This window comes from Muntiacus reevesi, chromosome 4 (assembly GCF_963930625.1).
Source record: "Muntiacus reevesi chromosome 4, mMunRee1.1, whole genome shotgun sequence".
Classification (NCBI taxonomy): domain Eukaryota; kingdom Metazoa; phylum Chordata; class Mammalia; order Artiodactyla; family Cervidae; genus Muntiacus; species Muntiacus reevesi.
Genome location: NC_089252.1, coordinates 30,967,453 through 30,984,942, shown reverse-complemented (window position 1 = coordinate 30,984,942; position 17,490 = coordinate 30,967,453). Strand labels below are relative to the sequence as shown.

Below are 17,490 nucleotides of genomic sequence, written 5' to 3'. Positions count from 1 at the left end.
AACAGAAGAGGAGGGAACATTTCCACAGTCATTTTACAAGGTCAACATTATCCTGACACTAAAACCAGAGAAGGACAAAAGCAGACCCAGAAAAGAAAATTATACGCCAATATCCACGATGAACACAAATGTAAAAGTAAACATTACCAAGCTGAACTCAACAATACATTTAAAGGGTCATATACCATGATCAACCGGGATTTATTCCAGAGAAGCAGGATGGTCCAACACAAGCCAATCAATCAATATGATACACCACATTAGTAAAATGAAGAATAAAAATACATGATCTCAATAGATGCAGAAAAAGTGTTTGACAAAATTCATCATTACGGTAAGAAATTCATCCTTTCTAGCCAGAGTACGAATGCAAGAAAAAGAAAAGGCATTCAAATTAGGAAGTAAAAAGTAAAATTATCTCTATTTGAAAATGATATTATAAATAGAAAACCCTAAAGACTCTACCAAAACACCATTGGAACCAATACATGAGTTCAGTGAGTTGCAGGGTACAAAACCAACTTACAAAAATCTGTTGTGTTTCAATACACCAAGAATAAGCTACCAGAAAAAGAAATTAAGAAAGCAATCCCATTTACAATATCATCAAAAAGAATAAAATACTTAGTAATAAATTTAACCAAGGAGGTGAAAGATCTATACACTGAAAACTGTAAGACGTTAACAAAAGAAATCACAGAAGACAGGAATAAATGGAAAGATATTCTGTACTCATGGATTACAGAAGTTGTTAAAATGTCCAAACTACCCAAAGTGATCTAGTCAATGCAATCCTTATCAAAATTCCAACGACATTTTTCACAGATAAAGGAAAAACAATCCTGAAATTTGTACAGGACCACAAAAGACCTTGAATAGCCAGAGCAATCTTGAGAAAGAACAAAGCTGGAGGCATCAAGCCCCCTGATTCCAAACTGTATTACAAAGATATACTAATCAAAATAGTACAGAACTGGCATAGAAATGGACAGGAAGATGAATGGAATAGAAAGCCCAGAAATAAATCCATGCATTTATGGTCAATTAATTCTTGCCAAAGGAGCCAATACACAATGGAAACAATCTAAGTGTCCATCAATGGATAAATGGATCAAGAAAATGTGGGGGGGTGTGTATATGTATAGATCTATACACACACGAATACTACTTGTCCTCACAAAAGGAAATCTTGCCATTTATGACAACATGGATGAAAATGGAGGTCCTTATGCTAAGTGAAATAAACCAGACAGACAAATATGGCATTGTATCACACACAGGTGAACTTTAAAAAAAAGAGAAAAAACTGAACCAATCAAAACACAGTAGAAAGTCATTGCCTAGGGCTTCAGGGTGGGGCAAATAGGCAGAAGTTGGTAAAAGTGTATGAACTTTCAGTTATAATATAAATAAGTCCTGAGGATCTACCATATAACATGGTAGACAACTAATAATGCTGTTTTGTATAAATGAAAGAAGAGTAGAACTTAAATGCTGTCACCAAAAAAAAACTACACATGTGAAGGGCTGGATGTGTTAATTAACTTGATGGGGGAATCCTTTCATAATGCATACATACATCCAATCATCTTGATACAGATTGTCAATTGTACCTAAAAAAAAAAAAAAGTCCACCAAGATCGTCTCTTTTAAAGCAACTTGACCATACAAAGTATGCATATAGAAATAAAATTCTCCCAAAGAATCTTTCTAAAAATTTTTAACAGCACCTACTAGGTGCCAGGCACTGCTTTAGACACCAGATTAAAAGTCTCCTTATGAGGCTCACCTGGCGGGTCCAGTGGTTAAGACTCCACACTCCCAATACAGGGAGTGTAGATTCGATCCCTGTTCAAGGGAACTAGATCCCATATGCTGCAACTAAAGATCCTGCCCAGTCTAGTTAATTAGTTAATTGTTTAAAAAAATAAAAGTCTTGTTATAGCCAATCCTGACCTGGAATGCCCTCCTCACTTCCCTTAACTCTTGTATCTCCTCCTCAGTAGAACTTCAAAGCCCAGTTCAAGCCTCTCCTCCTTGATTTCTCATCTCTCCCAGCTCCTGGAACGCACAATCTGTATTGTACAAGTGAGCATCTGATCACAGATTGGACGATCTGCTCCTCTGTCAGGGATACTAACCAGCACAACTTGCTAAGTACCCAGTGATACAACTCCCGAGGGAAGGGATAATACCTCCTACTTGCCTGTGTCCTCAGCCCCTCAGAACAGAGCACAACATAGGTGCCCCTGCCCCACGTGCTCCTGTGAGTTCCCACTGTCCCTGAGTTTACTCCGATTTGGGCATTTATCACAAAGCACTAGCCTCTCTCGACTCTTTCACTGGAATACAAACTCCCTGAGCTCAGCACCCTCTTGTTGAATGATGCACACTAGTTCACATGGGGAAAATGTGTGAAAAAGTAGGTTACAATGCAACATGTTTAAAAATATTTTAATTTTGTAAACTATATGTTATATAGACAAATATTAGAAGGTAGCGGTATCAAAAAGTTAACAGCAGTTGTCTCTAGGAGTTGGAAATCCAGGTAATCTTGATGATCTTTGTGCTTTTCTGTATTTTCTAAATTTCCTAAAAGGGACATGTATTTCTCTTACAGTCAGGGGTAAAACAAGAGATACGATTTAAAAATCTTAACACTTTCAGCCTGGCCAAAGGAAGGGATGGGGAAGCTGACAACCTCGTACCACGGAAAATGGACCACCTTCAGACACACACGCTGACATTCTGCCAGTCATAAAACGGACAGAAGAAATCCAGTGTATCTGGCATGATGGAAGAGGAGGAGTAGTTAGATACACTCAGGATGGGCCAGTCCCGGGGTCCAGGGACAGCAGAGTGTCGTGGCTGAAAGAATGCCTTCTGAACAGAGGGCACAACAGTGGCTGCCGGGGCTGGGTGCGGGGGAGAGGCGGGTAGGGAGGTGGGGAGTTGCTGATTCAGGGATGCAGAGCATCAGCTATGTGAGATGAAAAGAGTTTCGTGGGGAGATGGTGGTGACAGCAGCTCAAGGATAACGTACAACTGCCACTGAACCGCACGCTTACAAACCATCAAAACGCTAACTATTACACTGCATGTATTTTATAACTTAAAAAGAACAAAAGAAAAGAACGGGCTGAGAGCACATGCCCCTGCTACCTAATGCCTGTGTCCCTATTCCACCAAGTGGGGATGATGCTGTCAGCATTAGATTAGTTAGTTCCCACAAAATACTCACAGCAGTGCCAGGCATACATTAAGCGAGCAATACATGTCAACTATATGATCATTACTATTAACAGTACATGCAAGACTGCCAAGTCCTCCAAGGTTGCTAGGAGGCTTCAAAGGCTGGGATACCTTGTCCTGTCACCTGGCAGCCAAGACGCAGAAGTGCCACCCTGGGGGCAGCGTGGCTTGAGTTATGACCTTAAAAGTTGGGGGAGTGAGGGAAGGACACCTGTTTCTCCCCTCCTCCCCGCCCCATCCAGGAGGCATCGTGTAGTCCCACCAAGGCTCTCTGTTTGGTCCAATCGCCAAGAAGGCAGGGGCTCACCAGGGTGGCGACGTGAGCCCTGGCCCTTGACAGTAGGTGACATGAGTGAAGCCATTTCTGACTATGCTCTCGTTTCTACATTTTGCTTTGTGGTGCACAATAGCAGGGTGAGGTTTAAAGGAATTTTAAAAGGATTTATTCAGTAAAGGAATGAAGAACTTTACCTGTAAGTTTGAATTTGAACTTTTCCCCCTAAAAATACTAGAATGACCATCACTCACTCACTGAGGGAACAAAAGACAAGCCAGTGGGTGACATTTGCTGCTTTCATAATGATGGTGGGCTTCCTAGGTGGCGCTGGTGGTAAAGAATCTGCCTATCAAAGCAGGAAATGCAAGAGATGTTGAGTTCGATCCCCAGGTTGGGAAGATTCCCTGGAGTAGGAAATGGCACCCCACTCCAGTATTCTTGCCTGGAAAACGCCATGGGCAGAGGAGCCTTGTGGGCTACCATCCATAGGGCCACAAAGAGTTGGACATGACTTAGCGACTAGACAACAATGACGACGACAGATGGGAATCCAGGCCTAGAGACTTAATCTTTTATCTCTATAGTATGCATTGCCATACCCTCACATAAATGTTCCCGAGAAAATATACAAGCAAGAAAGGAGCAGTCACAAGCCTGCTAGATATTGGCTATTCAGCACCTGTTGGTTAGACTTCATATGAATCAGCAAGTCAATGAAAGAGTGTGGTGTCATCTCTGAAGACCAAGTTACAAAGGACATGGCTTTATCATCCATTCAATGGGCAGACTCCTTTTTAATCATTTGAAAAGCTCCCCAAATTCTAAAAGGGTCTTTAAATCCAATTTTGGAATCAAGAATAATTTAAACACCTTCCTCCTGCTTCTTTCAGTAAGGAAATGAAAAGGCAAGCTTGTGGCCCGGGTAACAGGGAGTGGAAGGGACAGAAAAAGCCCTGATGGAACATACAAATATAGATCCAGACAACCATAAAAACCACCTCGACTGTGTAAACAGTCTAACAGATTATTTAAAATATAGCAATGAACTTGCAATTTTTTTGCCCCATTAGCCTGTAATTATTATTAAACTTGGAAGGAAAGTTATAACCAACCTAGACAGCATATTAAAAAGCAGAGACATTACTTTGTCAACAAAGGTCCATTAGTCAAAGGCTATGGTTTTTTCCAGTGGTCATGTATGGATGTGAGAGTTGGACTATAAAAAAAGCTGAGTGCCGAAGAATTGATGCTTTTGAACTATGGTTTTCAAGAAGACTCGAGAGTCCCTTGGACTGCAAGGAGATTCAACCAGTCCATCCTAAAGGAGATCAGTCCTGGGTGTTCATTGGAAGGACTGATGCTGAAGCTGAAACTCTAATACTTTGGCCACCTGATGCGAAAAGCTGACTCATTGGAAAAGACCCTGATGCTCGGAAAGATTGAGGGCAGGAGATGAAGGGGACAAAAGAGGATGAGATGGTTGGATGGCATCACCAACTCAATGGACATGGGTTTGGGTGGACTCTGGGAGTTGGTGATGGACAAGGAGGGCTGGGGTGCTGCAGTCCACGGGGTCGTGAAGAGTCTGGCACGACTAAGTGACTGAACTGAACTGAATCTTAAATTATTTTAATTGCTTAAATTTAAATTTATATAATGAAATTTATATAATGGATATATAATGAAAAACTTGGCAATACAAATTATATTTCACTCCCTCTTGGAAATTCACAGAGACACCATTTTTACTTACAAGACAATGAAGCTTGGTACTGGATTCTCTAGCTACTGTATACAACCAACGAATATGGTATATATTCCAGTAACAGGAAAAGCAACAATGCATATTATGAAGGTCAAGTTTCAGGAAGAAACATGAGCTAGAGAATGATTTTATCACTGAAGGTTTCAGTCAGCTGGAAAAATTAAATATTTATGCCAGGCAATTCTACCTTGTGACCCAGCTGAAAGCAAAGTTTAAATTTATCGATGCAAATTAATAGCAACCAATGATGAAACCGAAGAAACTCTTAATTGCAGCTGCTCATCAGTTGACAAACTGAGAAGAAAAAAAAAAAAAAAAAGAAAGAAAGAAAAGGGCAGGCTCCTTTGTCCCTTAAGCACTATATAAACAACCCACAGGCACGGCCAAGTCTGAAATGAAAAACAGTTTATAAGTGTTACGCCTAGCATCATAATGGCCAACCGTGCAAATATTTAAGACCTGGGTTAGAGAGAGACTGGGTCTTTAGCTCAGCCTGGGTCTTTAGCTAAGTCAGTCAGCAGGCAGGATGCTCACCCAGGTGTGCAACCGAGTACTAAGAGGGCTTCTAGGTTCTTCACTGACGGGCAGCACTGGCAGCAGCCTGGGCTCTGTCCCCTGGGTGTGCCAAGGTTGGCACTGGATCCTCTCTCCACAACAGCCCTCCTACCTTGCATAGCTACCAAAGACATTAAAACGTGTCCTCCTTACACAGAAGGGCCTTGGGCAGTCAAAGGTCTCTTTCCCACCTCATGCTACCCAGCCCCCTCCCTCTCCACAGAGGTCTATCGTCTATAAGTTGGCCATCGCGTGAGGGGTTCTTGCCATCCTGATACACCAATCACTCCCAAAGTGGCCACACCAAGACCTCACAGGACAGCCCTTGGGGACCACTCTGGGTGCACAGACTGAACAAGCCTGCCACTCTCCTGTCTTTTGCTGTGGTTACACCTCTGCTCTCACAGACCAGCCCTGGGGAGCACGACACCCAGAAGCAAAGGAACTACACCCCGGACAGGGGTGTCTGTGTGTGAACTGAATGAACCGCACCATGGATAGCTGGATGCAGCCAGTGGTTAAAAAAAAAAAAAAAAAAAACAGGGAGGAAAAAGACAAGAAAAACATTGAGGGACAATATATTCCTTTCCTATTCTTCCTGTCTCGGAGCTGAACGTTTTCAGGGTTGGGAGGCCATGAGAGTCCTCTTACTAGACCAGCACCAGGCAGGAACATGGAAGGATGCCTAAAGCACTGGCTGGACACGTGGACCAGAGCCACGGTCTCCACACCGTAGTCCCCGAAGGTTCCCCGTGACTGTGGGCAGGGATGCTGAAGGGGAACTGACCCGTGGGTGCTCACCCTCCACAGGCACTCTTACCTAAGAACTGACGGGCCAAGGATGCACCTGCATTGGACGTCACACTGTGGCCTTTTTCCCACCTCTCCTTTTACAATGCCCTTTGTTTGATAAAGAATCTGCCTGCCATGTAGAAGACCCGGGTTCAATCCGTAGCTCGGAAAGATCCCCTGGAGAAGGGAATGGCAACCTACTTCGGTACTCTTGCCTGGAGAATTCCATGGACAGCCCACAGAGTTGCCAAGAGTCAGACACAACTGAGCAACTGACATTTTCACTTTTCACTTACTTGGTGCAGGGAGGGGTGGGAGACACCACCCCTCACACCATCCTGAATCCTAGCATGGCAGTTTTGCCCCAGTGTGTGAAAATCTTCAGGGCACCAAAGGAAGTTTAGAAATACAGTACTAGCCACACTGCTATATTTAAAATGGATAACCAACAAGGTCTTATTGTACTGCACAGCTAACTCGGCTCAATGTTATGTGGCAGCCTGGATGGGAGGGAGCTTGGGGGAGGATGGATATATGTATATGCATGACTGAGTGCCTTCACTGTTCACCTAAAACTATCACAACATTGTGAATTGCTATATCCCAATGCAAAATAAAAAGTTGAAAAAAAAATATAGTACTAGTTAGCACCAAGGAAATCTCCGTAAGTCAAGGCCCTTTGTTTCCGATAAGACAAAGAACCAACATTAGAAACAGGGTCTTCCGGTCACTTCTCGGGTATTTATTTCAGATCACTGTAGAGGAGGAGGTAGAGATGACACATTTTGTTTAACTGCTTTTCCTCTTCTGCCCCCTGTCTCTTAAGTCGGTATTTATGATATAATGATGTACCAGTTTGGGCAAAGCTCCAAACCTTATCTAGAGCTGTATCTGTCTTATATTTAGAATTCAAGAATGAGACAGTTGTCACAGTGACATAGACCAACGTGTTTATCTGAACCCAAAAATAACATCACAGTCCTGACGGTGACTGACCCGGGACGCGTCTGGTTCTGAGATGACTCGGTAGGTATTCTGCGTCAAGGGAATGAGATGAGTCTGAGGTTTTCAGGGAAAACATCTAAAGCTCATGGTAAGACAAAAGTATTCCATGAAAAAAAGATTATACAAGGCATGTTTTAGGGAAAATATTTCAGTTTTCTCAGCCCTTTCTCAGTATTGCAAGGTAGATGTGAGTTATCATAGGAATCGAAGTTGAGAGTCCTGGTGAGGTGTCTCTGCTGCATTTCCCAGAGACCCAGATGCCCATGACTCCAGAGTGAGTGACAAGACCTCCTGCAAGTTAGAGTTTTCAAATGTGGTTTCCAATAACGTTAAAAGAAGTCTTAATTAAGTTGTTAACTTGTGGATCATAAAAAATTATTTTTGGTGGATGATATATTACCATTTGACTCTTGACGTACTGCCAGGAAAAGGCCAAAGAACTGATGATATTGCTAGATATTAAAAAAAAACACAGAACTCCTACTCCCGTCTATTACTATAAGCAAGGCTTCTTAATCTTCGAATCTACTAAAAAAATAAGAACATAACTGTTACTGCCCTGTCTCATTCTAGCAGTGCATGAAATTCATTCTCGGGTATCTTAACCCAAGTGAAAAAATCCTTTTTAATGAATAACATTTTAACCTTTGTGGTATAGTTTCATAAATTTTGTAACATTTGTTATTTTGATCATTCATGTAAAAAGAACTTGAAACTTTTAGTACTCAAGTCTTATGGCCATAAAATATAAATTCTTAAATTCTAATTTTACTCTATATTTTTGGGATAGCAAAGTATGATAGGGTACTCAATAAAAGACTTACAAAGATGAAAAAAAATTAGGTTAGGGTAATACTCGATAATAAATATGGAGTGGAAATAGGAGTTAAAGGAGCAAAAAAACAGATAAAGTTTTCAAATCTCTTATGGAATTTGGTTGTACTGGGTAATGTTAAGAATGATAGAATATTTTCACTTTAGTAACAGTATTTACAATATACCAGATCTTCCTCACCCTTTTATAATACTCGAACAGTAATATTCTAGGACTCCAAGACATTTAGCAGAAGCACCCTCAGGTGCAGGCACCTATTCAAATTTTGTGTCCGGGTGCCTCGGTTGCTCAACCTGGAGCTGGTTCTGGTTTCCAAAGTCACTAGATATGGTGACCCATGACCTAACCACTGGGTGAGTCCTGCTGACAAATCGTAAAAGGACTGAAGAGAAGAGGAGAAAGAAAACAGGGGAAAGAGAAGACAATGGAATTATGACACTAGAATCCTTTCAAAGACAACGGGAGTAAGGAAATAAGGAACAAAGGGTTCAAACTCCTCACCAACACCAGTATTAACTCTCCGATGGGAATCTGTTTGATAAAAGCTTCAATCACAGAGAGATTTAGGATTGAGTTCCAGTTATGTAAAGTATTCATTTCGTGTACTATATAACCCAACATTGGGTAACATAATCCTGTCCAAAACAGATTGGGAGAAAAAAAAAGGGTGTCGTTAGTTTTGGAAATCTAAGTCTCTATATTCTTTTGGGAAAGAAAGCAAAGTAAAATGTGTTGTGTATGTGGCAGTGGAAGATGGAGCACAATGAGCCTGGCTGGAGCAGGTGCTCAGAGGCCCAGGTGCCTGAAGACACCGACTTTGTTCCCTGATTGGTCATGGTTTAGGCGCTCAGTCATGTCTGACTCTTTGCGACCCAAAGGACTGTACCCCGCCAGGCTCCTCTGTCCATGGGATTTTCCAGGCAGGAACACGGGAGTGGGTTGCCATTTCCTCCTCCATTCCTTACTGATAAAATGAAGCTATACCGAGACCACACCTGGCAGGTAAGCGCCTATCCCATGTCTTACTGGCTTCCTGACACTACTCCATGAACTACAACATCATAAATGAGCAGCACTGACTTCTGAGAAAGCTGGGACCAGACCCGAGCTGAATGTGAACTGGGAGGTTTCCAGCAGATTGTCCACACTCGCCACTCTGCTCTCATGTGCTCAAGTCGACAGAGATGTCGTGAAAAGCTACGGTGCATATCAGATTTCCTCTGCAACTTTGAAGACTTCTTATCATAAAAAGATAAGTCAGGGCTTCCCTAGTGGCTCAGATTGTAAAGAGTCCACCTGCAATGCGGGAGACCCAGGTTTGATCCCTGGGTCGGGAAGATCCCCTGGAGAAGCGAATGGCAAACCACTCCAGTATTCTTGCCTGGAGAAAGCCAAGGACAGAGGAGCCTGGTGGGCTACAGTTCACAGGATCACAGAGAGTCAAACACTACTGAGCAACTAACACTTTCTTTTCATCATGAAAAGAAGAAACTGAATGTGAAACTATGGAAGAGCTAGCTGACGGGTCTGTCCACGGCTTCTGAGATGTACTCACACGTAAAGGACCTGAAGCCAAGTGTCTGGACTGTTAAGTGGAATAGAATCACCAAAGTGCAGTGGGAGAGTTTTCAAATCTACCTTCACTTTGAATTCGAATTCCAATTGGTTTCACAGCCACCCAGTGCCTCACACAGGCTCTAAGTTGCTTCAGTCGTGTCTGACTCTTTCTAACTCCATGGACTGTAGCCCACCAGGCTCCTCTGTCTATGGGATTTTCTAGGCAAGAATACTGGAGTGGGTTGTCATTTCCTTTTCCAGGGATCTTCCTGACCCAGGGATTGAACCTGTGTCTCTTATGTCTCCTGCATCGGTAGGTGGGTTCTTTACCACTAGCACCACCCGGGACTGACACTTTGAAGTTAAGGTAATAAACTCTATGAATGCTAATACTCTATGAATGCTGATACCTTCTAATTTTTGACCTATTTTCCTTGGGAGGGGGGAGAAGGAGGCAGATATGAGAGGGATTGATACCGAAAACTACTTTAAAAATTTATTCTGGGGATGTTATTTGCTTTCTCTCTCAAGACCCGTTCTACTTTAAATCTCCACTGTGCACAATGCTGGCCCCTTTGGACTGATTCTGTTGCCCTTTAGAAGGGAGCCCACGACAGCACCCAAAGAACAATACTTCCAAATGCCAGATCACATTAATAAATATTCATCTAGAACATTACTCTCTTACAAAACCTCACCAGAGAACACTCGCCCCAAATATTACCTCCCCTGCAGCTCTTTCTTTATGATTTTATTCAGAAAGTTCTACAGACACAAGTTTCAAAACATGCCATGGTCCCCTTTCAACCCGAACAGCTCTGCTTTTATTTGCTTTATCTATGATTCAGTCTGTCTCTGTACAAACAGTTCTGCACCTAAAAATAAAGGCAAAACCATTCTTCTAAAGAAATAGAGCATCTTTCAAAGTATGCAGGTAACAAGCCAACATAACATTATTTACCGTCTTTTAAAAGGATGGTTAATTTCCATTTAGACACATACACCAGATGATTATCAGTTACTAGCCAGAACAAACTCATGACAGTACTGCTAAATCTGACATCCAGTGAGAAAGGAGATGGTAGGTGACAGACTTAAGCAAGAGAAATACAGAAAGCTGTACTTTCCCTGATCACCAAAAAACACCAAACCACATCTGGTTTTCATATGAATTCTGTTGACCCAACAAACGTGATAGCAATTCTACAGTAACTGTGGATTTCATACACTGTGCTGCGCTCTTGTCTCAGCCATGTCTGACTCTTTGCGATCCCGTGGACTGCAGCCTGCCAGGCTCCTCTGTCCCTGGGGATTCTCTAGCCAAGAATACTAGAATGCGTTGTCATGCCCTCCTCTAGGATCTTCCCGACCCAGAGAGTCAAACCCAGGTCTCCCGCATTGCAAGAGGATTCTTTACCGACTGAGTAACCAGGGAAGCCCTTTCATTAGCAGGTTACAAAATCAATTTAATGAGCTAGAGTCAGCATTGATCTAATAGAAAAATATCATTTGTTTTAATAATGAGTATTTTTTTATGAAACTAGCTTTAATTTTAAACACATACATACATATTGGATCTCACTGATAATTATGTTTACTAAGGGTCTGAAAATATTAATTCTATAGGATATAATTTTTTCGTCCTGAAAATTCCAGTTCTTTAGAGATTAATATGTATAATTAACATTTTATTTAAGAATATACACATTTGCTTAAATACATTTGCTTTGTCCTGATGAGTCTTAATGTAAACAAAATGGAGCTAAAAGTCTAGGTGTTCCGCTTAAATGAGATTGAAAAGCGAAAGTGAAAGTCTCTCAGTCAAGTCAGACTCTTCGACCCTATGGACTATAGAGTCCATAGAATTCTCGAGGCCAGAATACTGACTGGGTAGCCTTTCCCTTCTCCAGGGGATCTTCCCAACCCAGGGATTGAACCCAGGTCTCCAGCATCGCAGGTGGATTCTTTACCAGCTGAGCCACAAGGGAAGCCCAAGAATACCGGAATGGGTAGCCTATCCCTTCTCCAGCTGATCTTCCCAACCCAGGAATCGAATTGGGGTCTCCTGAATTGCAGGCAGATTCTTTACCAACTGAGCTATCAGGGAAATCCTAAGTGTCATTAACTATTGATAATAATGTTGAGCATTAAGCTAAACCAGGGTCTGTCCTGACATTTTACATAAATTTTCTTATGTATCTCTCAATGCAGTTATAAAGTACTAATTATTCTTCTAACTTTACTCAGGGAAGCAAGGCAACTTGCCCAGGGTCTCAAAGATAGGAAGTGGAAAGACTGGGGTAAATCTTGTTATCCAGCTACAGAGAGGTTAGCTGAATTACTCTCCATGTAGTAAAAGTGAAAGTTAGTTGCACAGTCGTGTCCGAGTCTTTGTGATCCCGTGGACTATAGCCTGCCAGGCTCCTCTGTCCACGGAATTCTCCAGGCAAGAATACTGGAGTGGGTTGCCACTTCCTTCTCCAAGGGATCTTCCTGACCTGAGGATCAAACCCGTGTCTCCTGCATTGCAGGCAGATTCTTTACCAACTGAGTCACTAGGGAAGCCCTTAAAATAGATGTTTCTGAGATTATCTCCTAGGAAATTATGTTCAGGAAGTCTCAGATGACATTACTGCATGCAGAGAATCCGAGCGTTCGAAAAATGCTAACATGAGCACCCCAGCAGCCGAAAGGATTTCACACGTCAGAGTGAATGTGTCTAGGAAGTGACTATACTTCCCAGGAGGCTTCCCAGGTGGCTCAGTGGGTGAAGAATCTGCCTGCAATGCAGGAGACACGGGAGATGCAAGTTTGATCCCCGGGTCAGGAAGATTCCCCTGGAGGAGGAAATGGCAACCCACACCAGGATTCTTGCCTGGAGAATCCCATGGACAGAGGAGCCAGGTAGGCTACAGTTCATGGGGTCGCAAAGAGTTGGACATGAGTGAAGCGACAGCAGCAGCAGCATGCCCAAGCAGATTCTTTAGCAGCTCAAGACTCACATGCTTTAAAATCTTCATCATTTTAGTTGGAAGAAGTTAAGAGAACTTTACTCAGAATCCAAGCCTGACTGGTGTCAGGGAAGTGACGTGGGCTACTATTTTAAAGGGAATCTAAGGATTTATACGGATTTCTCAGGTGGCTCTGAGAGTAAAGAATGTGCCTGCAAGGCAGGAGATACAGATTCGATCCCTGCATCAGGAAGATCTCCTGCAGGAGGAAATGTTAACCCACTGCAGTATTCTTGCCTGGACAGACTTACAGACAGAGGAGCCTGGGAGGCGACAGTCCATGGGGTTGCAGAGTTGGACACAACTGAAGTGACTAAGCATAGGATTTATATAATAGTAAGTTTCGCCATCCATCTCTCTCCTCCTAAAAAATCAGATCAAAATGTCTGCCATACACCACACTTACAAAGTACAAAAATCTACTCTGTTCACAGAAGTGTAAGTGAAATTATATTCTATACTGTGGGGACTCTGTTCTTTCTGAGAGTATTTCTGAGTAACTCCATGCTGCTGCTGCTGCTGCCAAGTCACTTCAGTCGTGTCCGACTCTGGGCAACCCCATAGACGGCAGCCTAACAGGCTCCTCCGTCCATGGGATTCTTCAGGCAAGAGTACTGGAGTGGGTTGCCAGTGTCTTCTCCAGAGTAATTCCATGGGTACATACAAATGTGCTGTGACAATGGGGCAAGAGCATTTTCTTTTCCTATTTCCTTATAATGAAAAGTCACATGAAAGTCATATTAAATAGCATAATGAATGGTTAAAATTCTGTCAGGAAAACCTAGTATAAGACTTTTCTTAATTTCTGATTCTCAAAGGTTTTCAGAAACATTGCTGTGTATCACTTATGCCAACATTAAGATTCTCTTCCAAGGATATGCATGAAACACATATCAGCTTCATATTGTGAAAATGAGAGTTAACTTACCATTCCAATACATTTTCTGAGGATGCTCCAGATACTGAAGTCATTTCTGGAAAACATAGGGGAGGGCAGGCTTGTTCTGAAAAAAAAGAAAGGAAAAATAATTTAACTTTAATAGCACTGGCAGTAAGGAAAAAAAAAAAGCTACTGTCACTACCATGAAAGCCACAAGCATACATTAATGAGACATTAATATGCATATAAAAATATGCATTGTGTGCAAATGCAACATGAAAGATACTAAATATCACTAGCAATTAGGGAAATGCAAATTAAAACCGCAATGAGATATCCCCTGATACCTGTAATAGCACCACCCAGAAGATAAGGGATTACAAATGCTGACATGACTGGAGAAAAATGAAGTTTGTACATTGTTGGAGGGACTGTAAACTGGTACAGCCACTGCAGAAAACAGTATGGAGGGTCCTGAAAAGATTAAAATTGAACTCACATAATATCCACCAATTCTACTTCTGGGAACATATTAAACACTAGCTTGAAAGATGTCTACATCCCCATGTTCATAACAGCATTATTTATGAAAGCCAAGACATGGTAACAACTTGCAGGTCCTCTGACAGATGAACAGAACAAGAAGATGTAGTATGTATTTCTCTGTCTCTCTCTCTCTCACACAGACACACATATCCACACACTCACAAAGAGAGGAATATTATTCAACCATAAAAAATGAGTAAACCCTACCATTTGCAACAAAATCAATGGACCTTGAAGGTATTATGCTAAGTGAAACAAGTCAGACAAATATTTCACAATCTCATTTACATGTGGAATCTAACAGTAATGACAAAAGCCACAAAAAACTCACAGAAAAAAGATCAGATTTGTGGTTGGAGAGAAATGGAGAAAGGTGGTCAACATGCACAAACTTCTAATTATAAGTACCATGGATGTAATGTACAACATGACTATAGGTAACACCAGAAGATATGATTAAGATACATTGTGAAGATAAGAAAGTAGATTTTAGAGTTCTCAACACCAGGAGGAAAAAAAAGTTCTCTTTTTCTTTTATCTATATGAGATGATGGATGATGACTAAACCTACTGTGGTAATCATGTCACAATACTGCAAAAAGTAATATACATGTAACTCAAACCACCGTGCTGTACACCCTAACCTTGGTGAGGTATATCAATTATTTCTCAACAAAACTGGAAAAAATGTGCATCATCATAGAAAGGCTAAAACAGGGTCACTCTGGGCTTATACCCCTAGCCACTGCTATTTTGGGCCCTGAAAAAGTTTCAGAGCAGATCAACTGGCCCCACATCTTCAGAACAGTCCTGATCAGAATTCTCCTAACCCTCCTGTGTTGGTGCCCAGCTATTCAAACCAACTCAGAGGGACACTGTGCTTCCACAAGCTGGCATATCTGACCTGCTGTCTGGTCTAAGACAGACCTATCACATTCTGATACTCAATAAATTATTTTCCTTTAGCTATTAAATAATGGAAACAAAAATGCCATCAGAGAACCCAGTATCAGGTTGTTTTAAGAAATTAAATGGGAAAATGCCGACTCCAAAGCCGAAGTAAAATTTAGGCTGTGCGTCATGTATCAGTACTTTCCCAGAGATACCAATACTGAACCAAACTCAAACAATTCTGGATAACCTCTAGAGAAGGAACATTCCCAAAGCCTCTGCAGGAGCTGAGAAGTTGCCGAGAGGAGGGTGGCTGTTGTCGGCAGAGAGTCTGCTGTTCCGATGAGCAACACACCTGAGCTCAGGCGTCCTGAGACCTCAGCGCTACCAGGGGCAGGAGCAGGGGGAGCCCGGAACAACTTCCTGAAACACCCTTATAATGACGCTTTCTTTTCCATTACCTTAGGTTATGGCCAAGGGTGCTGGTTTTCCAATGCTGTTTGAAACATACCCATGTAACTAAAATATTAAAGAAAATTTGAGAGAATAGCATTGAGACATATACATTACCATGTGTAAAATAGATGACCAGTGAAAGTTCGATGTATGAAGCAGGGCACCCAAAGTCGGTGCTCTGGGAGGACCTAGAGGGATGGAGTCGGGAGGGAAGTGTGGGGGGGCGGGTTCAGGATGGAGGGGACACATGTATACTGTGGCTGAGTCACGTTGATGTATGGCAGAAACCATCACTATATTGTAAAGTAATTATCCTCCAATTAAAATAAATTAAAAAAGGGAAAATATTAAAGTTTTTACCTTCTATAGAATCTATATTCTATAAACTACTTCAAATTATAGAAGCTACTAAAATTTTAAGTTTTTAAATAAATAATATTTTAAGATCCTCCGTGGTAAAATCCTTCTGATTATCCTTTTTTAGGAACATACACTGCTCATTTGGCAGATTTGTTATCTGCCCAATCTGCTGGATAAGTGGCCACAGATGGTACTGAAATCACATTCTCTATACAATCTAAGACTATCAATCTCGATGACATGAACAATCGAATCCAGTGGTAGAATCTCTGCCATTACCTAGCATTTGCATGTATAATACAGTTTTAGAGATGCATATCAACTACATTTTTCATCTCTTGTCTATTAAAAAACAAAATCTATGTCTAGGAAGTTATGAGCCTAAAATAAGTTTTGTGAAAACTGAATAAGGGACTGTATCTTCCCTAACAGATGCTTACATTAAATATATGTGTATACGTTACTATTCTAATTAAAGGCAAGAAGAACAAAAAAACAAGACATATTTTGCAAGCAAGAAAGCAGGAGATAAGAGACATCCAAGCTTTACTTGGAGTAGAGGTTTAAGTATTTGATGAATGTGCTTTGGAAATTTATAAGGCCTTTTGGTACACATTATTCCTTTCATAAAGAATCTAGGGGGGGTAGGATGGGGTGGGAGGGAAGTTCAAGAGGGAGGGGACATGTGTATACCTGTGGTTGATACATGTTGATGTATGGCAGAAATCAACACAATATTGTAAAGCAATTATTCTTCAATTAAGAACTGAATTAAAAGAATTTGGTTTATGTTGTGCTACTCAAGAGATCAGCACTAGGATCACTGGTGGAAGCTACAGGACAGCTAAGGTAAATATAATACAAACCAAACGCTATACAAGCTAACGTAACAGTTACGAGCCTCCCTGGTGGCTAAGTGGTAAAGAATCCACCTGCCAATGCAGGAGACACAGGTTTGATCCCCGGGTTGGGAAGATTCCCTGGAGAAGGAAATGGCAACCCACTTCAGTAATCTTGCCCGGCGAATCCCATGGACAGAGGAGCCTGGTGGGCTACAGTCCATGGGGTCACAAAAAAGTCGGTCATAACTTAGGTACTAAATAACAACATAACAGCCAACATAAAACATAACCTGTCTTATAGTTAATTCCAAATAGGGGAGACAAGAGATCTCAACAAGGAAGGGCTTCAAACAGATGCTGGAGGATCCCTTTCAGTCATGGCCCTGATAGGCATTCCTGCGCTAGGTAGGTAGTTGGTCTCCATCAGCTCGTGCAGGGATGCTGCTAAACATCCCACATGGAACAA

At 41.7% G+C, this 17,490-nt stretch overlaps 1 protein-coding gene across 6 annotated transcripts in view; it reads right to left on the bottom strand.

Moving 5' to 3' along the window:
* The window catches only part of OSBPL1A (oxysterol binding protein like 1A), a 210,857-nt gene that overhangs the window by 24,216 nt on the left and 169,151 nt on the right, over positions 1–17,490 (bottom strand). For all 6 annotated transcript variants that reach the window (XM_065932433.1, XM_065932434.1, XM_065932437.1 and 3 more), the window contains one exon: positions 13,978–14,053. In XM_065932433.1, coding sequence (XP_065788505.1) covers positions 13,978–14,053 — 76 coding nt within the window. The remainder of the gene's footprint in view (positions 1–13,977; positions 14,054–17,490) is intronic.